A 25,864-nucleotide genomic window follows, 5' to 3' on the forward strand; every position below is an offset into this window, starting at 1 on the left:
GGGTTTGTGGAGGTCTTTCAGCACCATTATCAGCCCTGGGTAAAAACTGCTGTAAGGCGTGTTAACAGTGAGCTGAACAGGATGCTCCAGACACCAGCAAAGTCTCACACGAGTGTTGTTCCAGTTGATGCTATTGGTAGGTGGGGATACACTACAGATGGCCTGCACCATAATAGGAAGGGGAAAGGTAAGTTAGCTTCTCTATTAGCAGATACTGTAAAGGGTGATCCCTGTGGTTATTGGGACCAGGCAGACAGGTTTTTTGGGTTAAAGCCAAATTCCAGACAGGCAACAACCAAGGAAAATAGAAGAAAAGTAACTTCACATCAAATAGGGATAAAGCTAAGGGCGGTATCAACTTACTTCACCTAAATATCTACCACAAGATGCCCTAGTATATGTAAAGGAAAGTCTACAATGGGCAGAGATGTACTGAGCATGGAGATAGGTTCACTGAAGCAAAAACTGCATGTTCCCCTAGTTGAAAAACATTACTTTTCAATCAAGGAATTAATGAACAGTGATGAGTGATTATTTGAACAATGTGAATATTAAATATCATAATGTTATGTATAATGTTGTATGTATAAAATAATGTCTGAAACTTTACACACTAAGTACTACACATCATGAGAAACACAGTTTAATAATGTGTTCAACATGAACCTGTGCTGGTAAAATTAATGTTAAAAAATAATGCAAATACAGATAATGAAACTGTGCAGAGAGAAACAACACTAAGTGATACTGTATTGATTTGAAATGCACATTCATATTCCTTACAGGCATAAGTCTTCCTTTAATTTCTAGTTGGGGCTAAAAATCATACCATATGTTAAATCTCTCCTCCTTTGTTTAAATGAGATAATTGTCCATCAGCTACTGTAGTCTGAAGGAAAAATGCTGGATTCTGGCAGGGATTACTTCACGGGGCATTTCTCTTCTTCAGCCAATAGCCAACAATATGCTACTTAATACTGTAATTGTTATCCTCCTCTGCTATTTCTTTCATAAATCTTTGACATTATGATTCAGTAGTATTAAACAGTCACAGTAATCTAATGAGAGAACACGATCCTTCTATTGTTTTTTTACTCAGTGGTTTCTTATCCTTCATTCTCTCTCTCTCTCTCTCTCTCTCTCTCTCTCTCTCTCTCTCTCTCTCTCTCTACCACACACATACCTCCTGTAGTTTAAATGTTTTATTTTGATTTGATCGAACCATACAGAAGCAAATAAAGTAAACAGTATTGTGTTACATTCCAGAACTCACTTGACCTAAGTGCAGTCATGATGGTATAACACTGAATGAATTCTGGAGTACAAAATAACAACATGCAAGTGAAGTATCTTTGAGCTATACACTGTGGAAGTTAGTCATAGAAATGATTCCCATCTTTTCCACTTTTCCAACTGATCTTGTTCAGTTTGGGCACTGAATGGCTGTTTTACCCATATCATTTTTCAGAATCAAAACTGGACATATTTGTTATAAGATTTTGCGTCATCCTTGTTTATACAAATAACATTACTTTTGTCTGTCAAATGCTGTTTTTATGCACAAATGACTAGTTTTACAAAATGTAACTCATGTCCAGAACTGTTAAATAAAGAAAATAAATGACCATTGGGTTCTACTCTTGTGTTTACAATATTACAAAACCAACAAAATCTTGTCAGTACTTGAAAGACAAAAAAGTTCTGTTTATATTTTGCAAAAAGGTCAAAGAATAAATAATTATTACTGTTCTTTCTCATGTTTAATGTAAGAGGATTTTTCCCAATGTTGCATGCCCACAAATAAAGAAAAAAGTCTTGACGCTGTAATGATGCAATTGCAAAACAATTGGCACTGACATTTGAACTAAGATACATTTTCCTGCTGAAACTTTATTGTTTAACAGAACAGCAGCAAATTCAGTGAGTATTTGAAAGATGTTTACCATCTCCATAAAATGCTCTAAATGAACAGTAGTAGAAACATCATCTTAAAATAAGTGCTGGCACACTAATGTTACCCATTTCACAGCATACACTACTGTGCAGTGTAGAGCAGCTGGAGTTCTTTGACATTTTTATACTCCACTACAGTTTTGTTTTTTTAACAAATCTGTGAAAATGGAAGACAGCTTCGTTGCACATAGCTCGATAATGTTTTCAGGTGGTTACACAATAGCTATTTTGTATTCAGAAATTAATTCACAATGAAATATACCCTCCTTACTACTTCTCTGGGTCTGTCAGTGTTCCACAATGTACATATTACTTGCTGGCATGCCTAGTATCTTAATGTACTACCTACTAGAATATACTGTCTAATGCAAGTTATCTGGCCATCGAAGTATGCAATTACTCACCAACAAATTATACACACACATTCAGTGCTCCAATATTTACTGTGACAAGCTTTTAATTAAATGTAAGAGCTTTGAACCTTGGGACAGAATGTCACCTGTCATATCGCAGTCCACCCTAGTAGACTGGAAAACATCCAAAGAAAGAAAGAAAGAAAGGAAGGAAGAGGAATTGTTAGTGAATTGTTTGAGGAATTGTTTGTGAATTAAATCACAGGAATGGCAAGGTCCATATAAGAACATTTGCTTTGATGGTTCGTTCAAATCTCTTTATAACACTGTACAGTGGTTTAGGATGTATTTAACCATTATTGAAAATAACTGTCTGTGTTTATAACAACCTCTCCTCCCAGTTACAGCCATTCACGTAGATCATGAACAGCTAAGTTTTGTTTTTTGCTCATCACAGTATTTACAAAGTACCATTTTTTTTTTCAACAACAAAGATTTGTTATCCTGTCAGTACAGTGCATTGTAACATAAATCCCTTGGCTGCTTTCGGGAAAGCAAGTGTGTGGCTGAAACTGAGAGAAGAGGAAAACAGAATATGTAGTTTGATGTCTTGGTTAGAAATTTTGTAACAATTAAAGATAATGTTAAGTAACTCCAAAAGTTGAAAAGGTAGTTTGTAGCACTCTGAAGATAGAGAGATAGTTACAGAAGCCTACTTGAGTAGAGTAGACCTTTTCATTTTGAAAACAGTTTTGACAAAGATCAAGACTATGAATGGAATTACCATTATGACAGCTGGGACTTTCGTTAAGAATGTTATATTAAAATATCTTTTTTTACTTTGTCTCTTTTGTGAGGTGAAGGTGTAAAAAGTAAAACCATGAAAATGTAAGTTGGCATGATATGTGCAGTTAAAAGAATGTATGTAGATTAATAGTTCAGCAAAAGAATCCCAAGTTTCATTGTGGAAACTAGGTTCTGCACAATAGTATTTCATCTATGGGGTGGAAAATGAGGGGTGGGGATAAGAAGTGTGGCAAATATTCCAGTACTTTCTGGCTGTAGCAATCCTGTACCAACAAGAAATCCTCTGCCTTTTTCCTTGTATTGTAATAAACATCCATGGCTGTCTTGAGAACACTTAAGTTCTAATGACATGACAAATTTCTCTTCAAGAAGATTGAGTGTTCTGTTTTTTCTATCGATATAGATTTCCTCAATGCCATGTGCTGCAATCATTATTTGTCTGCTTTCACAGTTATGCTGTGAGTTTTCATTTTTCTGTCTAGTGTCAAAGGTCTTGTTTCGATAAGGTCCAAAAACTCATAAAAGTATACTGAAAATAAAGTGCCTTTTCTGTTTAATGTGTTGGCCAGTCGCTCCATACTCATTCATCAAGTAATTTAATAAAATTCTATAGCACGAGCTACATTTCTCAATTATACAACGTCAGAAGTTTTATGCATGTTTGAGGCACTTCCATTTGGAAGTTGTGATAAACTATGTTTTGTTCCAACAGAGTGTATCCCTTTTTATAACATATGAGATTTGGGGGGGGGGGAGGGGGGGGTCAGAGAAAATACACAAAACTGACATGGTGTGGGAATAATGAACATTTCTGTAGCTTGCAATATTTTTAAATGTTTGTGTGTATGTTGTGTCTTCATGTTGTGACTCCCCTGTCAGCATACCTAATATCTTCCAGCACCTACCTGTATTACATAAAGAAAGAAATAGTTTGATGTATCACTTGGAAAACCCAGTTTAATTTTATTTGGAAAATACCTACTCCAATAAGTGTGTGTCACATGTGTTTTACCTTCATAGCTTACTGTTTGCTCATTTTTATGATATATATATGACAGTTCAAATGCTTTTGTGTTTGTCTCTAGCTAGCAAAGATAGCTTTTTTAAATGTAGATAGTTCAGAAACTGCATGTTAATTGATTTTTAAAAAATATTTTAGCATGATTTTGAAGTGTGTTTTAACTAATTTTCACCTATTCTTTTTTTCATTTTTAAAACTCTGTGCCTGCTCCTCAATTAGACCCAGAGTCACAAAACCAAGGTACAAAATTTTATTTTATATTTTTCTTATTTCTCTGTCTTTTCAATCTTCTTTCTACTTAATAACTGTTTTGCTTAGACCACAGAAGTAAAACATATTTTCATAGATAAAGTGAATATTTTAATTATGAGTGGTGTATACTATCTTGAGGTACATTTTTGACTACAAGAGAAATTGTCAGAGCTCTTGAACTGTAAGTAATATTTAGACACAGAGATCCTGCATGACCAATTAACATTATGTGTGCATGTATTACTGTTAGCTTTTGTATTGTGCTAGTGTGGCATTATGGTAAACCAGTAATCTACTCTCTCATATCTTTTCTAGATAAACACTTTGTATTGCACTCATTATTGTGGCTTTCTATACTTTCAAAAAGTTATAAAAAAGTCTTCTTATCTGTCATCTTTCAAACACCGTAAGAAACATTTTACAAATTTTCTTGCTTATGTTCTGATATACAGAAATATTTTCATTATATCATTTAAAGTAAGCTCCTTAGTCATAGTTCTGAAACTTTTTGTCATAATTAAAGAGCAATGTTGATCTTCTATGTTCGCAGATACAAACCTCACTAACCAAAATATCACAATATGTTTTGCAGCAGTATCACACTACATGTAATTCCAGTTACATCTCCATCTGCTGTAATACCCAAATGCTGCTTTGGCTTTCTTCGTGACCACTTTTACTATAATCTCTGTATAAAAATGTTAACTTCAGCATACTGTAAGGAATCCACACTTCGATAACTGCCTGTATAATGAAAAGTAATGCCGGCATTTACTAAACATTTTATCAAATTAGGGCTTAAAAGAACAATTAAAAGCCCATTTACTGTAGAAGTTATTGTCATCCAGGATATTTACCAAGTATTGTCAGATGAGTTGTGATAAAATTCACAGAAAATACATCAGACTGATTTACACCTTATAGCTTTCCATATGTGTAGTATATAGTTAATATTAAGAACATGCAGTATTGTAAAATTGTGGAAGATTGTCTTTATATTGTTGGAACTAATAATACAGTTTTATACTCCTGGATGTTGAAAGCAGCTTTACACTTGTTCAAACTGATGACTGGATAATGGCAAATAATCAGACATGAAGACATATTGAGAGTTTAACAAATGTCATTCAAACAGTTGTGCGAGGTGTTGTCAAAAAGTATTTGGACTGTGGAATTATGGTACATAATCTATGTATAAATTTTGTATTAAGGGCAATATTGTGGAAACTCTTATTTGCACTAGCTACTTTCTGAGACAACCATCTCTTTCTGAAACTTAAGACTTACTGTTGCAGTAAAACTATGTTCTCTTACATCAGTCTAACATACTTACAAATGCAGTATTAACTGGAACAGAACAGTACTCTTCTGAGTTTGAAACTGTTAATATTTTGTCTTTTAGCATTCTTCAGATGACAGTTACTTGGCTTTCTCTTTTCCTGACTTTTGCTAGTACATTTTCAAAGTTTTTACTTGTGACGGATTGGCACAATTTGTCACACGGGCAAAGTTTCGAAAATTTGTGCTGGAGAATCATCACACAAAAAGGGTGTACATCAAGAAGTGGCCCCAACAACTTCATTTCAACAAGCCATTTTTTGTAGAGATAAAAAGGCTATTACTTTCAAAATCTGTAGTTTATTAGAATTTATGAGCATAGTCCAGTTACTTGTTGATGACGCCTCTTATGTTTCGTAAATGTTACGTTAAAATGCATTTTTCCCAAATTTCAGCAGCGTTAAAAGTAATTGTTTGATAAAGTTCAACTTCAACTAGAATAAGGCTAAAGTGAGGAGAAACAGAAAACTAAAATCATGATCTTCACAAAATGGTTATTGTTAAGATAGGTAGTATATAATTTTACAAATTTGAAAAAATACAACTGATTATGGAGGGAGAATCACATGGTACTGACGGCTGTTGTTAAATTTAACTGTACAGCATAGAGACTTGAGCTCGCATTCTATGAGCATGGATTTGACGCCTTGTAAAGATTTCATTACCGCAGGGACACTGCTGTGTTTTTAAGAAGTAGCAAGAGGAAATGTGAACACAGATAACTACTCACTCATATATTATACATACATTTAATTTTTATATAAAAATTATAAGTATTTCCACCACTTGACAGTTACTACCACTATTACTTAATCGTTTTTCCTCTGAATTATGTATATGATAAAAGATAATCAACAATTTTGCTTTTGCAGACCATCGCCCTCATGGACGAGGTGACTTGCCTATAATAGCAAGATCTGAATCTACTGCTGAATTCCAGCCTCTTGAAGACAAAGAAGTTGAATACTTCTTCGCTTCTGATGCTAGTGCTGTTATTGAGCACACAAATCGTGTAATTTTCCTTGAGGTACGTACATAACATTAGCCAACATATTAAAAATCCTTGCACATCAAGTACAGTGAAGCCATCAGCAATTCATATGTTAGTCTTGGACACAATGCTGCTTTTTAATAGCATGGTTTATTCGATTTAGCACATATTTCCCTCTCTCCATTTTAAGAAACAGTACATCCAGGAACAGGAAATACTAGGCTGATGAGGACAAACCTCTATGAAACTTTCATAGATATAACATATTGGCAGAGGTATATGCCAGGAAGAGCGAAAAATTGGAGGGGATTAGCATACATGATAAAAGATATATACTGCAGGATGTCACATTAAATTATACAAATATGGAGTGTGAATGTCGAGTTGTCCAGCAATGCATATCTCCTTAAAATTCCTTTTGTTTAGGGGGCGAGGTGCGCATGTTGTAGCAGTTATGAATTACTTACACTAAAATAGACACTAAAGATGAAAAAATAAACTTACGTACCTCGGTACGCCTGTGCAGGCAACATTTCACAACTGATACTGAAATCAAACACCGCTTTTTGGCAAGACAGGATTGTATGACATCTTGCTGAAAATAATCCTCCATAGGTTCCCAGCTGTCAAACTGATTTCATTGTTTATATTATGAAAAAGGATAGACTGTTACTCACCAGGTACAGGAGATGTTAAGTCATAAGAAAGGCACAATAAAACTACTGCTATACACTTAAGCTTTCAGCCAAAAAGGCTTCTTGTCAAGTAGAGAACTCCCCCACATGACCACTGTCTTCGGCCACTAAGGCCGCACTCGGTGGCCAGAGACAGTGGTTGTGTGCGTGTGTATTCTACTCGAGAAGAATCTTAAATGTATAGCAGTCTCTTTTTGTCCCTGTCAGTGACTCCACATCTCCTCTGCATGGTAAGCAGCACTCTATCCTTTTCATAATATTGTTGTTATTCCATCCTGGAGTTTCCATCATTTGATTTTCATGTTTAAATTTTTGTGGTTACAAACCATGTGGTGCAGGAGATGGCAATCTCTTAATCATCAGGAGATTCAGCTTCAAGGGCAGTTACATAGTTTGACACAGATGTCTACACACAAGGGTCACTCCAAAAGAAATGCACAATGTTTTTTAAACATCCAACTGATTTTCTATACCTCTGATATTTTCTGTATGTTGATACCTTCTTTAAAGACAAAATGTCCCCTTTTAACTGTCTAATGCCACTGTGAAACTGAAGTCTGTATACTTGTATGACAGAAGTCAGGACCAGCACATCTGAGCCTCTGTTTAGTAGCCTTCACAAGGGAGCCATCATCTTCAGATCTTGTTCCACAAAAGGATTCTTTCAGTTTTCTGAAGAATTGGTAATCACATGGTGCCAGGTCAAGGCAATAGGATGGGTGTTTTAGTGTTGTTACATCAAGCTTTGTGATCTCCGTGGTCAGGCAAAGGTATAGAACCAAGTTGGATTTTTGAAAGAATGTAGTGTATTTGTTGTAGAGTGACCCTGTTATATGCAAGGTTGGATCATGGAAATCATTTCCCATTCATGCCACATACAATTTCCCTTCCTTCTAACAGTCATCTGCTCAATTTATTTACAGTGAGCCACAATTCTGTCAGCCATCTGGTTTTTCATTTCTACAGCACTGTGTATGGATGGAATGTGTTCCAAGAAGCTGTCTACTGTATTCAAAGGTCTTCCTCTACACTTCATACCTCCCTCCCCCACGCCACCCTAGTTCCCTCCATTACTAAATAGAATATTCCTCGAGGCCTTGGGAGGTGTCCTATAAATGGATTTTTCTTCTTTTAATAAACTTGGGTCACAGACTCCCTATCTGATCTATCCATCTAATCTTTAGCATGCTTCTGTAGCTTGACATTTCAGAAGCTCCCATTCTCTTCCTGACTGTACTGTTTGTGGAATACTTTTCATTTCCATAGAAAGCTACAGTTCAAAGAAATACCTTCATAAAGGACATGCTTATATTTAAATTTATATTTAAAGCTAACAAGTTTGTCTTTTTCCAGAAATGCTTTCCGTGCTTTTTATATCCACTCTTCTTTGGCTATTGTCAATTATTAAGCTGCCTATAATAAAACATGTCAGTTACTTTCAGTGTCATTTCCTAGTTTAATTTTCTCAACATCACTCGATTTAAATGACTACCATTCCAGTATCTTGGTTTGATTAGTGATGTCCATCTCATAATATGTTTTCAAGGCATGATACATTCTCTTCTATGATCTTTCATATCCTTAACTGTATCTGACAGAATGCAATGCCACTGGCAGACCCCAAAGTTTTTATTTCTTCTCTCTGTACTTTAATTCCCTTTCAGAATTTCTCCTTGGTGTTCTTTCTTGCTTGCTCAACACATAGATTCAATTGCATGGGCAACAGGTGACAACCCTGTTTGAATCATTACTTATGTACAAATTTAATAATTGTTTACATATATTCAGTAGCATTTTCTGCTTATAGTGTTACGAAGTGCATAAAAATTTTATAGCACAAGTGCTGATCTGGCATTCCTCATTAAGACAGAATACCATAAAAATAATTACAATCAAATTAACAAATACTGAACTAAGAGCAAAAGATTTTCTCAGCATAAAGATTGCTCTTGAAGTGTGCGTGCGCGTGCGAGAGAAGTTTGATGACAACTGGCAAAAAGATTCTTGAGAAACATTCCAAAAATATTTGGAAGAAATGAAGAAGAGCTTTTCACATACACATTATTAATATTTGATATCACAAAGAGCCTGGCCGAAGGTTAAGAACAACTCTGCCAGCAATTTGACAAATTTGTGCACATAAGACACCAGGGGTACAACGAAGTGCCCTATTGGGCAAGGCATAGTAAATATGATGCCGGGGGGAGAACCCCAAATTATGAAACAAAAAGTTATGGGTTCTGCATCAAGACAACGCACTAGCTCATACTGTTGTTTGTTAAGAGGTTTTTAGAGAAGCAAAGCATCCCATTGTTAGACCATCCACGTTCTTTGCCTGAGTTAGCTACATGTGGCTTTTATTTGTTCACTGAGGTCAAATCTGCATATAAAGGAACAAGATTTCAATCCACTGAAACAGTAAAAGAAAATGTGGCACGTTTCATGAAGGACCTCAAACAGGAAGAGTGCCAGCACTTTCAGTCAATGGAAAGTTTCTATGGAGCATTGTAGGGACAGAGGAGGGGACAATACTGAAGGTGACAGTATCTAAATACTTTTGTGTTTTTAAATAAAATGTTTTACAGCTGTAGTCATATTATTTTATAGCCACACTCAATAAGCTGTCTGAAAAATGATCGAAGAACTGTGCACCAGTGTCTTGCATGACTATTTTTTTATAATGCCATTAGGGTATTCTTGATTTATAAAAAAATTAAATAAAATCTTTTACATCTACATTTTAACTAAGGAAGCTATCTTTTATGCTTGGTAAAAGGTTCACAGTGCTCTAGAATTATTGTTTATTCCTATCACAGTCACAGTCTGTAAGATTAATGACTGTGGTGACTTCCTCCATAAATGCAAGAAAATTACTTTTAAGTTTTACAGTGTGTCCCACTAACCAGACAAATAAAAACTGAAGTAAATGGCTTCCAGACAGAAACATTATAATTTCAAAATGAATAGTGAAGGAGTCTGTAGGTATGGTTCTATATTATTGCACATGTATATATATATATGGAAAAGAAGCAGTAATGTAATTATTGTAGGTTATAATTTGCAAGTAAATATGGTATCCCTTTCAGTGTTTCAAAATACTCCATTTGTTTGAGGAAAGATAAAGCTATATTGCAAGAATGTTAAGCAAGGTACTTGAAAAAGAACACAGAGAATATTTTAATGTTCACCAAACTGTGATTTCATTTCATCTGAGTGCTAAAATACGCCTCTGGACACTATTGTTTCAATCATATCAAGTAGTTACTCCACTAAACCAATTATGGTTATGTTCTTAAAGAAAATTTTGCTGTAATTGCAGGATGATGATGTAGCAGCCGTGAAGGATGGTCTCCTCAGCATCCACAGATTGCGCAGGTCCCTGGATGACTCTCATTCTCGAGAAATCATAACTCTTAAAATGGAAATCCAGCAGATCATGAAGGGTATGTCAATAATAATAATAATAATAATAATAATAATAATAATAATAATAATAGCAACAATTGAGTATATCATGACTGTGACTTTAATGCAATTTTTTTTATATTTTTTTTTATTACACATTTGGGGGTTTAAGCTCCATTCTCAAGTTAACATGCATGTTGTTAATGGTAAAAATATGTTCCAAGTTGGCACTCTTATTTCAAGTATTGAATTTTTTCTCCCAGCAGTGGTTATACCATTGACACTTACAATTTTAAAATGTCCAGCAGTCTTCTAGGCAAGCAAATGTTGACTTCTATGAAGTGTGAACAACATTAAAATACCTCTTCTGATACAAATATTTATTGATGATTTAAGCATGTCTATGGAGCTCACAGTTTCAGCAATATCACACAGTAAAACTGGAAAGATGTCTATAGTGCTCATGACATGAATAAAAAATATAACACATTCATGAACAATGTCAGTACCATGTTTGAAAACTGTTTTCCTCTAAAAGTTACTCAAATTAAACAGAAGTCTCTAATAAAACCATGGATTACACAAGGAATAAAGATTTCCTGCAAGACAAAAAGGAAAATGTATCTGTATGCTGATGATTTAGTTAAATACAAGAAATACTGTTAAATATTAAAAAAATCAATTCAGACATCTAAACAAATGCACTACGAGAATGTCAGGGAACAAAATAAAAACAATATGGGATATAGTGAAAGAGGAGACTGGCAGAACCAGAAAGGAACAGGAGCAAATAGCATTAAGGGTAGATGACACATTAGTAACCTATGGAAATAGTGTGGCAAATCTATTTAACAAGTACTTCATATCCATTACTGATAGAATGGGATTGTCAGGATCAGCAAATAGTGCCCTTGAATATCTGAAACTAGCCTTTACAAATAGCTTCAGGTACATGAATGTCACTCACTTCATCAAAAGAAATAACATCCATAATAAAATCTTTAAAAACAAAGCATTCTAGTGGTTATTATGAAATATCAATGAAGTTAATTAAGGCATGTCTTGTGTAACCAGTCAGTTATAACTGGGACATTTCCTGACTAGCTAAAATATGCAGATGTTAAGCCTCTATTGAAGAAAGGGGATAAAGAGATATACCATTAAACTACAGACTGATTTCACTTTTGCCAGCATTCTCAAAAATTTTAGAAAAAGTAATGTACAGGCAGCTTCTCAACCATCTGACCACAAATAACATTATCAAGAACACAGTTTGGATTTCTGAAGGGTTCTGATATCGAGAAGGCTATTTACACCTACAATGAAAATGTACTTAATTCATGAAATAACAAATTACAAGCAGCAGATATTTTCTGTGATTTGTCAAAGGAATTTGATTGTGTGAACAACATCCTTTTAAATCAATTAGAATTCTATGGTGTCACAAGCAGTGCAGTGCTGCAAAATGGTTCAAATCATACCTTGCTAACATTAAACAAAGGGTGCCAGTGCAGGGACTAGTGAATTAAGTCATCAGTCATCATCAGTATGGGAAGAAATTACATGTGGTGTCCCACAAGGATCCATCTTAGGGCCATTACTTTTCCTTGTGTACATTAATGATCTCTCATTAGTTACACTGCCAGAAGCAGAGTTTGTTTTGTTTGCAGATGGCACAAGTATTGCAATAAATAGTATGTTGAGTGTAGTTCTAGAAAGATCTGCTGATGATATTTCCATGGATATTAATAAATGGTTTAAAGCCAACTCACTGACATTAAGAATAAGAATCTTTATTAGCCGTTCACTATTTTCTTATACAATGAGCTTCGTCAATAAGTTCAATTACAGTATAAAGATGGTTATAGTCTCATAACAATGTATATATAAATCATACGAAATTTAGTGTAGTACAATAGCACACATTTGGAATTTTATATATTATTAATTTTACAATAAAAATGAAAACATTATACAGATTTATATTAAGCAGGGAGTATTCATGTTGATAACACTATGACATTATCCTAAGCTATTGATACAAATTTAGGTCCTACTACAGGCAGAGGTACCTTTCTCTATGTTAAAACAGGAAATATGCCATATTACAAACTTTAAATTCATCAACTGAGTAAAATGCTTTACCTTTGAGCCATTGACCCGAAGTTGTCTTAAATTTACTTTTAGATACTGTTTGTACAATTTTAGGGAGCATATTAAACAGTTCGAGGCCTACATATTTATAACTATTATGTATCTTAGACAGTCTAGAGTATGGCAGATCAATTGTGTGGTTTTGTCTTGGGTGTGGACAGATAACATAGCTCAATATCCCCTTAGGTTTTCTTTTTCGTGTAGTAAGCAATAATATATGTACAAACAAGGAACTATCATGATGTTAGGTTTTTTTTTTGCCATTAAACTTCGAAAAGTCTCACTATATGCAATTCAGAACTTGTAAGATGTTTCCACCCAGCATATGCATAAAGTATGAAGAAGAGCAGATAGAAGAGGTTGACAGACTTAAATTTCTGGGATTACAACTTGATAATAAATTCAGTTGGGAGGAGCATACCACAGAACTGCAGAAACACCTTAACAAATCTGTATTTGCAATTCGAATGTTAGCAGACGTAGGCGACATAAAAATGGAAAAAGCTTGCATACTTTGCCTACTTTCATTCCATAACGTCATATACTATATTATTTTGGGGTAACTCTTAAAGTCAAACAAATGTTTCCAGAGTCCAAAAGCGAGTAATACGTATTATTTGTGGAGTAAATTCACAGACATCCTGTAGAAACCTATTCAAAGAACTGGGTATACTAACTACTGCCTCTCAGTATATTTACTGCTTAATGAAATTGGTCCTAAATAATATATCTCTTTTTTCCAACAAACAGCTCAGTTAATACATACAATACTAGGAACAAAAATGATCTGCACAAGGACTTAAAAGCACTTACTTCAGTTCAAAAAAGGGGTCCACTACTCATGAACACTCATCTTCAATAATTTGCCAGCAAACATAAAAAACTTAGTTACAAATAAAGATCAGTTTAAAAGGAGCCTGAAAGACTTACTAGTGGCCACTCCTCCTACTCCATTGACAAATTTTTTAATAGAAACAAATAATGTATTATATATATTCAAACTATTAGTACTGTTATTTCCAACCATGAGGATCTCCTCAGCACGGATCTATGGAACAAAAAACTAATCTAATCTAAAGCCAATACATAAAAAACCTGCCAATTTGTACAAAGCATCTGTTTAACTCTCAATCTAAGATTGAAAAAAAAATTAATTGAACTCTTAATTGCAAATATTGTTAGGATTTACTCGTTTTTATTTTATAATAACATGCTCACTATAATAATAGTAAATAAAACTATTATTCTGATACTGAAAGTAAGGATGTGGATTCAGCTGTAGGACCCTCTAAGCTGAGACAGCAGGAAAAGCCACTCCCTTTTTGCCCATTGCATTCTTGATTGAAACTGGTGGTTATTGAATTTTATGGTGGAAGCCACTTTCCTTCATAGATTGCAGCACACGCCAAACATTAAATAAGTTTTAAGTGAGTATGGTTCAAATGACTGAGCACTATGGGACTTAACACCTGTGGTCATCAGTCCCCTAGAACTTAGAACTACTTAAACCTAACTAACCTAAGGATATCGCGCGGTTCCGGACTGAGCACCTAGAACCGCTCGGCCACCGCGACCGCAAGTGAGTATGAGGGTGAGATATATCCAGAGTCATCTCTGCATCAGATCACTCAAGAGGATGCACTCTGAGTGCATGGATCACTGTAAGTGCATGGATCACTGTAAGTGGTAGCATACTCGCATGGTGGTGGCTCCTCTTCTTGCAGGACAAAAGTTATTTCTTAATCTATTTGCTGTGCTCTTGAAATGAAATGATCATATGGCATTTATTGGCCGGGACATCCCCTTCAGGGTTTGGCTGCTGTATTGCAAGTATTTTTAGTTGACGCCAGTTCAGCGACTTTTGTGTCAATGATGATGGACGCACAACACCCAGTCCCATGCCGGGAATTGAACCCGCGCCACCTTGCATGGTAAGCGGTAACGTTACTACTGCGCTATGGAGGAGGACTGCTGTGCTCCTATTTACCACCACCCCTCTCCTACCACGTCCTCTCTCTTTTCTTACTTCATGTACCATACCCTTAGGATGAAAATCAGCAGATGTGCTATCATGTCAGCATAAAGGATTCTGAAGTGCCTAATGATTTTATTGAATTTTTAGTTGGCAATTTTTTTTTTTTTTTTTTTTTTTTTTTTTTTTTTCCCCTGGTGTTCCCATGGTGCTCAGATACATGTTGGTGATATGCCAGCACTGTGAATCTCATTTTTTTTATGCTAGCATGTTTCATGGTTAGCAGTTAGCTGTTTGTGTCATGTGACAGTTGGATTCAATTGAACTGATTAGCATTCTTGTATCTCATCATAGACAATTTTATTGGGCTTACCATAGATAACAATACGCGAAACACTTTTAAACTAGAGTTAGAATATAAATTAGTGTAGTACAATAAGTTGTTTTATATTTGTGGAAATGCATTTGTTTTAAATAAGAACTCCAGTTCCCTATAATGTGGGAAATAGTAGTTTTTCTATTAATGCCGAGGACTGATGTATTCTTAGATAAAATCTGCTGGTGATTAACATTTTTTTAAATTTCCTTTCTAATTTTTTATTACGTTTTTAATTTTTTGTTAGGTGTCTTTCTTGTCTGTCTGATACAAATTTTGCAACTGATTTTACATCAATCTTGGCTGGTGTGTGACAGACGATACTTGGTGCACTACTGCCATTTCCCTCTTACCCTGTTCCTGTTGCAAATGGTTTGCAGGGAGAAAGATTGTTGGTACGCCTTGTGAGAGTACGAATCTCTAATTTCTATCTTCATGGTCTTTTTGCGAGATACACATTGGAGGAAGCAATACACTGACTGTCTCAGGTGAAGAGAAACTGAAATAATTTCTAAATTTCCAGAATGAAAAGTTCACTCTGCAGCATATGAAACTTTCTGGCAGATTAAAACTGTGTGCCGGACTGGGACTCTAACTCGGGACCTTTGCCTTTCACAGGCAAGTGCTCTACCATATGAGCTACCCAAGCATGATACACGCCCTGTCCTCACAGCTTTACTTCCACCAGTAACTCATCTCATACCTTCCAGGAGAGCTTCTGTGAAGTTTGGAAGGTAGGAGATGGGGTACTGGTGGAAGTAAAGCTGTGAGAAAAGGGCGTTAGTTGTGCTTGGGTAGCTCAGACGGTAGAGCAATTGCCCATGAAAGACAAAGGTCCCGAGTTGGAGTCTCGGGCTAGCACACAGTTTCAATCTGCCAGGAAGTTGCATATCGGCATACACTCCACTACGGAGTGCAAATTTCATTCTGGAATCATCCCCCAGGCTGTAGCAAGCCATGTCTCTGCAATATTCTTTCTTACAGGAGTGGTACTGTGAAGTTTGGAAGGTAGGAGATGATGTACTAGCAGAAGTAAGGCTGTGAGGATGGGGCATGAGTCATGCTTGGGTATCTGAGATGGTAGAGCACCTGCCAGCGAAAGGCAAAGGTCCCAAGTTTGAGTCTCGGTCCGGCACACGGTTTTAATCTGCCAGGAAGTTTCAAACCCTAAATTTGTCACAGATCTTTGTCGTAATCTCATCAAAATGTTTGGCATCGATTGAAAGATTACACACACACACACACACACACACACACACACACACACAAGACTGAATGGCAGAAATAATTATTTAAATAAAAATCAATTTCAATATACCACTTTTTAAATCAGACTAAAAAGTATAAAATAATCCTAGCCCCATACTGATAGCCCTGAAAATTTGGGATTGTGAGTTTTTGAAAGCTGTGAAAATACCTGTAAAATTTTAAATGAAAAGTGCGGGGCACATGCAGTACATAACTGTTGCATGAACAGTTCACCTTCTTACTATTATGTGCTGCATGTGTTCCACAGTTTTCATTTTAAATCTTATAAGTATATTCATAGCTATTAAGAATTCACTATTACAGATTTTCAGTACTGTCTGTATGGGGGTTAGGAATCTATGGGGATAAGTGATATTATTTTATACTTTTTAGTCCAATTTAAAAACATGGTATATTAAGAATTCATTGTTTAAAAATGTTTTATTTCTTTTGGTAATGCCCTAAGCGAAGTTTTCGCTGATAAAGAGCACCTTATTGATTCATGGCTTTTTTTGTATGGTTGTCTCTAAGACAAATTATTGATTTCTTGTTACATAGTTGTGGACCTGACTGACACTAAGAAGTCATTGTGTTCCTTCGGAAAACCTATACTTTAATAAACACAGTTACATGATTTTAAATGCCTTGAAAAATACTTACATGGTTCTGGGTGTGTGTGGGATCCCCTTTGATTATTATTACTGTTAATATTATTTTAGTTATAATCTCCTTGATTTTTAGAATTTTGATGTGTTACAAAGTTTGGGTAGCAGTGATAAATCCAGTGTAAACACAATGCCAACACTTTGTAGGGATTGTTGTTCATGCTCTCCATTGTACTCAAGTTCAGAGAAAACTTGAATGAAAACTGTAGAGATGTTTGTGTATTGGTATTTTTGGTGTACAGACAGAAACAGAAACCATTTGCTATTGATGTTGATGTCTTCAGCCCCTGAACACCTGTTTGATGCAGCTCTCCATGCTACTTTACCCTGTGCAAGCCTCTTCATTTCCAAATAGCTACTGCAACCTACACCCTCCTGAATCTGCTTACTGTTTTTATCTATTGGACTGTCTCTATGGTTTTTAACCCCCACACTTCCCTCCAGTAGTAAATTGATGATACCTTGATATCTGAGAATGTGATGTACCAACCAATCCCTTCTTGTTGTCAGGTTGTGCTGCAGATTTGTTTTCTCTCTTATTCTATTCAGGACTTCCTCATTAGTTATGTGACCAACCCACCAAATATTCAGCATTCTTCTTTAGCTCCACATTTCAAGAGTGTCTATACTCTTCTTGTCTAAACAGTTCACCATCCATATTTCACTTTCCTACATGGTTACACTCCTCACAAATAGTTTCAGAAAATACTTTCTTACACTTTTTACTCAATGCTAACGGAGTTCTCTTCTCTAGAAACACCTTTCTTGCCATTGCCAGTCTACATTTTCTATCTTACTGTAACTGGTATAGAAAAAACAAGTTCATGCTCAAACAGGCTGTTTGGGCGTGATGTATCCCGGGCACATAATTTCCAAGCAGTGGAAAGTCTTTCATTAGAAGACTGCTGCTGGAACTCTGAGACTGGTCTAGACACCAGAGATACGCCATTGTGGTGTACAAGATCAAGCAGGCATTGTACTCATGATAATGTGGATCCAAATGCTGCCCATCCACTATTTAAGTGTTACAGAAGTAATAAATTATAAAAACAAACACGAAAACCATTAAAAAAAAAGCCTCATGTGATGCTGCATACGTAGTGGAGGGCATTGAGTTACACTGTGCAATTAGCTTTCGACTGGTGTATGTGGAATAACCACATCAGTTTGTTGTAAAATGGTCATCCAAAGCAGTACTATCAAGACACTTTTAGTCATTGCTTGCCTAAATAAAGCTGAGGATTCAGGTAAGCATACTGCATATTTTCAAGGAGAAGAACTGATGATACTGTTTCATAACCCAGTCTTGTATTTTGCAGATGATTCATTGATATCGACACTCGGTGACTTTCACTGATGTGGAGCTGCAGGTAGAAATCATCTGCATATCAGCATTGTGAGACCTTGGGACTTATCAGTGGGGAAAAGCTGTGACATTCAGAATTGATCCCTGGGAACTCAATTCCCTAGTTTATGTGGGTTGCTTGGAGGTCACATCAGCATGGAAACTGAACAGCTGTTTGGATAGGACTTTTTATTTATTTATTTTTTAAATGAATGTTGATAGGCTACTCTAGCTGTTTGCCTACAACATATATAAACACAATAAAATGATTGACCTAATTTTCAACATAATTTTATCTTGCAATTAGATCATTAATATTAGACTATGACGTGTCTAGGAAAAGTTCACTGCAGCTGTGTTAAACACTGTTATTGACCCAATGCAAGTTGTTTGTGTCATCCACTACTTCAAATTTTGTTCTCACGGAAAATTGTGAAATGGACAGATGTAAAAGCAGCCACAAATTATCCGTCCCAAATACGAATTGTAGTAGATACTAGCGCCTGTTTGCTTTCTCTGTATTAAACAAAATACACACAGCACATGAACAGTAATATGCAACCAATTCTTCACATTAATTTAATCTCCTGATTAGTTTGGCATGTTTATTGTATACTTGGTTGAAGATTGAAATGGTAATTACAGTATTTTTGGTTATTTACAGGTAACTACAGCAGCTTCATGCAGAAAGAAATCTTTGAACAACCAGAGTCTGTCATCAATACCATGAGAGGTCGTCTCAACTTTGATACCAAAACAGTTGTACTAGGAGGTATAAAGGTGAGGTTAATAGTTTGTCTAATATGATTTGTCATGGAAGAGGCCAGCCTTACATAATTTCAGGTCAGCAACTTCTTTTAATCAGTAATCAAAGTTCCAAATTCCTTCCCACCACCCCGGTCACTTGTTAAGGATCGGGACCCATTTTCAAATCATCCAGACAGTCAAAATGGTATTCTCAAAAATATAAAAACCATTGTATTGTGACGTGCAAATGAATTCTTCCAGCACTATTCCACTACATTACAAGAAGCAACTACTGGATGTTTCAGAAAGTTACATCAACCATTTTGCAGTGTGCCTTATCAACCACAGGTGGCACAGAGAGCATAGACACCTGTGGATGTTTATCATGAAGAGTGTTAACCCTACATGGAATACAATTATTAGTTACTAATAATACTAACATAAGAAACACTTGGTCAGAATCTACATAAGTCTCTGCACACTGTTGTGCACTGCTAGGGGGAAATTGATTCTTAGTCATCCCGTACAGCAGCCGTAGCATTCTTCCATGAAAATGCAAGCAAAATGCTGTCATTATGTATTGGTCATTGTGAATTAAATTGTCTGCTTTATCAGTGGTTAGAATACTACTCATAACATAAGCAGTATCAAATGCATCACCCATCCCCATCCTAAGGTCTCCCAACATCTGAAGAGACCCAGAGAATTAAATTGGCCTCTCCAACAGAAGTGGGTCACCTGGGTGACATGATAATTACTTCAAGCAATGCACTACTGCAGGTTAATATTCCAGACTTCAACATTATCAGTTCCATTCCATCGGACATTGAAATCCATCTTGCAAGGTATACTGTGGATGTGTGGTATGTGGCTGCACTCAGTACAGGCCACTCTACATGTGCCAGCAATTCCTGAGTTGTACGTGGTCAAAATTAATGGTGAGAGAAGTGTAGTAACCTCGTGGTCATTCATTAATTCACCACCAAGTGACTGTAACATGGTTACACAGCTTTCCAATACCCTGCCAACGATAGACAGCAGCATGAGGCCACATTTACAAATCCACTCCCTTTTTCACCAATACTGTGCAGGTCACTAACAATATCATACTTGCAAACCTCACACTTCTCAGCTTTTGTTTATAGCAGTGGTTCCCAATCTGGGGGGTGCAACCTCCTAGGGAGGCATGAGATATGTACAGGGGGGCCCTAGATAACTCGGAAGAAACCAGAAACATGTGGTCAGGCAGGTCAAAAATTTTATATTCTTATTACAATTATTGAGTGCATTTTTTGTAGAGTTGGCAGTATCAGCCTTGCTTCATGTCACCTAGTTATTGCTGACAACACACAGATACCATAAAATGCCCTCATTCTCACCTGACATAGCATTCTAATTACAAACAGCAGTGTTAAACACAGCGCAATTTTTCTGAGCAAGCTATGTGTTAAGCAAAAGCATACTGAAGGGTTTTCACTGCACTGTTGAATACTGAAGCCAATGAAGGTATTAATTACAGTCACTCATCATGTAATCTCTTAGCTCCTTCCATATCCGAATCCGAGAAATATGTTTCAGTACTGGAACTGTCATCTGGAAGGTTGAACCAGTGAGCCATGGACTATAGAATATTATTAACCTACCATGCTGCCGATACTGCTATATTCGGTACATAATAGAGTCCCTCGAAAAAAATTCAAAAGCTGATTATCACTGTAAAGTTATGAAAAATATTAAGAACAACCTATTTCTCAACTTTTAACTGTGTTCCACATGTGTGTTTCACTATGGAACGGTAAGCAGCTTCAGTCATTTTCATACTGCATATTAACAGTGCAACAATCAGAGCACAACAGTACAGAGGCTGTACATGAGTTTTTAAAATAAAAGCTACGTAGCTCAATCATGATTAAGGAATATGTTGATGGCTGTTAATACATTCGAATACCTTAAAGTTCCATTTAACGTAACTTAGTAATAATATATCTTGTACATAACTGGTATCTGCTTTCAAGAGCATAACAATGTCAGTGTAAGTGTGCTAAGGCTTCTGACCAATCATCGTCTTTATATCAGGTTTCATCTTATGATGAACAGAGTGTACCACTGAGAACTCTACGCAAGCGCTGCTGCTCTGTCATTGAGTAAAGGCCATCGGCCACTGCGTTGTCCACGGTGAGACGTAATGCCTGAAATTTGGTACTCTGGGCACACTCTTAACATTGTGGACCTTGAAATATTGTAATCCCTAACAATTTTCAAAACTGAGCATCCCCTTTGTCTAGCTCCTACAAGCATCCCACTTTGAAAGTCTGTTAGTTCCTGTAGTGCAGCCATAATCAAGTGAGAAACCTTTTCACATGAATCACCTGAGTACAAATGACAGCTCTGCCAATGCACTGCCCTTTTATACCTTGTGTATGCAATACTGCTACTATCTGTATGTGTGCATATCACTATCCCACCACTCCTGTCACATCACCATATTTCTTTTGAGTCAAGGAAAAGCTGATTTTCATCATTCACTCACTGATGATGGCTTTATATTTGCTCTAACATATCTTGCAGACTTGAAACCCTGAATAATCTAAATTTGAAACCACAAGGTAGAAACATCAAAATAATGGATGCCTAAGATGCCACAAGACCTTTCTTGGAAAAGTCACAAAGGTGGAAGTATTTCCTGGATGTTTCCATTAGTAACTTTAGTCATTCCCTCATTTCTACGAAGTTTTAGATAGACAGCAGTCCAATATCAGAAACTTGAGAGTTATTATCAGTGAACACATGTAACGATTTCAAGAAGAGTAAAAACTTTGTGTCATTTGCCTGCAGAAAACTGGAAGTGCAAATTAGTAAGATCACCCTTTACAACTGATGTGTATGCACCTCCTGATGAAATAAAAGAGGCTGCAGCTCACTTTAAAAGTGATTAGAGTACTAAAGAACAGTTTCAGTAAATGGGTCTGGATGAATTTTGGGCTAATTTCCTTCCTATTTATCCAGGAGAGGCAAAGGAAGCCCTAAAAGTCTTTGTACAGTTCTCATCCATATAACTATTTGAGATTGGACTGTAGACACTATAATCAAGATGGTGTAAGAAAAATCCCAGACAGCATGCAGCACTGTTGCCAGCTTTCAACTATGAAGTGCAAACAGTTGCTGTGAAACCAATGTTGTCTGTAGAACTTAGGCAACACTGTGTTGTTGCCATAGAGACATTTACAAAATTCCATTATGCTATTGGTCAAGGATGGTGAGCAAAGCTGCTGCGCCCAGCCCACTGCAACTGTAAGGGATAAATTTATGCCAACTGTAGTCATCATGGAAACAACACACCACAGTTCATGAAAATGACACACCACAGTCACCTGAATGTGCAGAGTGACCTTACAAGTTCTGTAACTAGTTTGAAACCGAGCCTTCTGGAGCGGATTAAAGAAAACAGTTTCAACCATTTCACTGATGTTCTGAATTTTTCTTGTGACTTTCATCACATAAAAAAATGAAAAGTGTTGTTCTATGAAAATGATGCCATTAGATATTCAAGTAAGACAAAGAGTTCTTTGAAACTCAATAGGTTTGTATTACTCTACATTTGACAACACTGTTTTGGAAAAATGTGGATCGCAGATTATTGTCAAATAAAGTTTTTCATTTATCGGAACATATTTTAAAAGCTCATTTAACAACTGCAAATAACTCCATTATATAAACATGAGCTTAGTGAAATTATTTTGTCACTCACATATGAAAACTGGACAGCAAATTTTGGTAAGAAATAGTCTGCCTATAAACTGAAAAAGCAAGCAGCACTTGTGTTGCCTCTCCTGGAAGACTGCTTCAGCTGTTATACAGGATGAATAAGTAACAAATCCCCCTCTAGCAGTGTGTAACAGCACAGGGATTTACACAGATTTTGTCCATTTGTGTTTCTTGCTTTCGTATCTCTAGTAACTCATATCTGTTTCCATGTAGTGTTAAGGCACTTTGTGATAAATAACTCACTGAGCATTTCTGCACACTGTAGCACCTTTAATTCATAAAGTGTTCTATTAAAGAGTCAGTATAACTGTGAAACACCCAGTACTTGATTTTTGTGATGTAGTGGTGCAGATTGTTAGGTGACTTGCCTGTTCACTCTTCAATTCACAGACCTATCAGGAGAGAAATGCAGTAAGAACACAATTTATTCCTTAATACGGCTCTTATGCACTTAGATGTGGTACGATTTAATACTTGTCTTAACCCACTTTATTTAATTATAAATATCCGTTAAAACACTATTTTCAATAATCTGTGATCTTTCCATTCTCTGAAAAGTGGAAAAGGTTCTTTTTTACAGAAAAATTAATGTGTTTACTTTCGTACTGGGTAACATTTTCGCTAGAAGATGTGGTTTTAGAGATACTCATGAAAAAGTTTAAAAATTTACCTTCAAATCCCTCAACCTCCACTGATTAGGATGCAGCATGTTTAGTATGTTGTTAATAACACTCCCTCCTGTCACTGTACGAAATTTTGGATTACATGAATTTTTTCCCCCTATTCAACCTATTTAGGTCTTTCATCGAGTGGGCTATTAGTTATAGATCTAGGTTGCATGTATTTGTGAAAAAATGTATAAATTTGTTGTCAATAGTTGTCTAATACTTTCTTCTGTCATCATATGACAAATAAATTAATAACTAGCTGATATAAGTAGGAGAAATGAACATTGCATCATTGCTTCTGGTATTGAAAATTGTTTCACCTATATGACGTTTTATAATCTCGTGCAACTAGTTCTTAGCTGCAGCCTAAGATGGTTTACATACTAAATATTCCATTTTTATCCTCCCTTTGATACTTTTTGCATCACTTTAAAGGACAACAAAAACAGGAATCCTACAATGATGCTCTTGGAAGGGTCCTAGTGGCTATGGTTTTCCATTGCCTTCCTTTGACCTAGTATGAAGTGGGCATCTCTGCCTTGGGATGACTGTGTTGAATGCTTGTACAGTGTAGTGTTGGGTTTGAGTTGTCATGAATTAAGGCTAAAATCTTTGAGAAAGTGCAGTGGAATATTGCATTAGCCACCTGTAGGTGATGTGCTCGAAGAGTAAAGTGATGAGCATGGAGTGTCGTCATTTGGACTAAGATAACAATGATGTTTGTTTATTGTGAGATGGGCTAGGCTTGCTAGGTGTAACATGCCATTGCTGTGGTAATGCTCGACATGGCAAGAGATATCTCAATCATTGGGGTTTCAATGGTGTTGCCGAGTAGACGACTAAAGGAGCACAATGGGGTAACAGGTGAGCTGCTTTAGCAAATAAACAGCTGTCAATTTTGTAGCAGATTCATTTGCTGCCCAGCTGTCTATCAGGATGAAGGGGTCAGCCCAGATGAGAAAGTGACGTGGAGCCATCATGTGGTAGCCATGGGTTTGAGTCTCAGTTGCAGTGCCACCTTCCTGCACTGAGTCCTCCCTCCAGACTTGGTGCTGCAGGCCTTCCTGGCTCACTCCAGCAGCAGCTGGACTCCTGCACGGGGGTTATTTGTTGCAACCTGGGTACAGCAACCACCTACCAACTTTGTGGTGAGCACACCTCCTCATTGCATGCTCGGCTACCTGTCTGCGGTTATTCATCGTAGACAAGGCTACTGCTGCAAAATTCCTGTCCATCTGCACTCACAACTGACACCAGTGCTGTGTCCTGTGCAATATGTTGGTTATCGAGTGCAGGGGTGCAAGCAAGTGTTGCAGCCAGCTGGATGGTCGCTAGCAGCTGGCTGTCTGGCTACCGGCCTTCTCACCATGGGGCAGAGACACATGATCGCCTTCACATATTAATACAGTGCTGGCCTACAAGTATAAAATAAATTAATGATTTTGACAGTCACTTCTCCCTGGCTCTTCTTCAGACTGCCATCAGACTGCCACCCAGCCTCAACCCTTAGCCATTCGTCATCCTGACAACATAGCCATCCTATCACTGCTGGGTTCAGCTATAGGATGAAGGTAAGGGAAAGGATAAAATTGGAGCTGGCCCATAATCTATTCCTCTAGCAACAAGGGTGCCACCTAACTTAACATCCCCATTTGACAAACAGATCAGCATCATGAACAGTGTCATACACCCTCATTTGATGAGGCACTGTGAGGAGATTAGGAATTTAATCCAGGAGATTTGTACAAAGACTGGTGGTAGTCATCTACCCTTGCCAACCTAATACTGGCAGTGAAAATTTTTCACCACTTGGATTTGAACCGGCTTACTTCAGAGTAGTATGCCACCACACAGGCATGTGTTAGCAATCCTGGTTACAGGAGCCGGTGTCTCTTATATTTATTGTGAACTATTTTCTAAATAAACATTTTTTCCCTTCAAAAGATAAAAAATATCCTCTGAACTTTATAAAGTATGGTGAAATGCAAAAGCATAATGTAAATATTTTGTTGAGCTGATTTTAATTTTACAGTATTGTCATTTGCCACCAATAAGCCTAAAGTATTTACAGTACTTCTTCGGGTCATGCTACTGCAATTTCTAACAAAA

The 25,864-nt window shown here is 36.5% G+C and overlaps 1 protein-coding gene across 6 annotated transcripts in view; it reads left to right on the top strand.

Annotated features, from left to right (window-relative positions):
* LOC126354697 (glutamine--fructose-6-phosphate aminotransferase [isomerizing] 1-like) overlaps positions 1–25,864 on the top strand; it is a 160,837-nt gene that overhangs the window by 111,388 nt on the left and 23,585 nt on the right. For 4 of the 6 annotated variants that reach the window (XM_050004541.1, XM_050004514.1, XM_050004530.1 and 1 more), the window contains 4 exons: positions 4,354–4,374; positions 6,597–6,751; positions 10,730–10,853; positions 19,240–19,355. In XM_050004541.1, the coding sequence (XP_049860498.1) occupies positions 4,354–4,374; positions 6,597–6,751; positions 10,730–10,853; positions 19,240–19,355 (416 nt within the window). The remainder of the gene's footprint in view (positions 1–4,353; positions 4,375–6,596; positions 6,752–10,729; positions 10,854–19,239; positions 19,356–25,864) is intronic. The other 2 variants (XM_050004552.1, XM_050004561.1) reach the window with 1 other exon arrangement.

Source organism: Schistocerca gregaria, chromosome 1, assembly GCF_023897955.1.
Source record: "Schistocerca gregaria isolate iqSchGreg1 chromosome 1, iqSchGreg1.2, whole genome shotgun sequence".
Classification (NCBI taxonomy): Eukaryota; Metazoa; Arthropoda; class Insecta; order Orthoptera; family Acrididae; genus Schistocerca; species Schistocerca gregaria.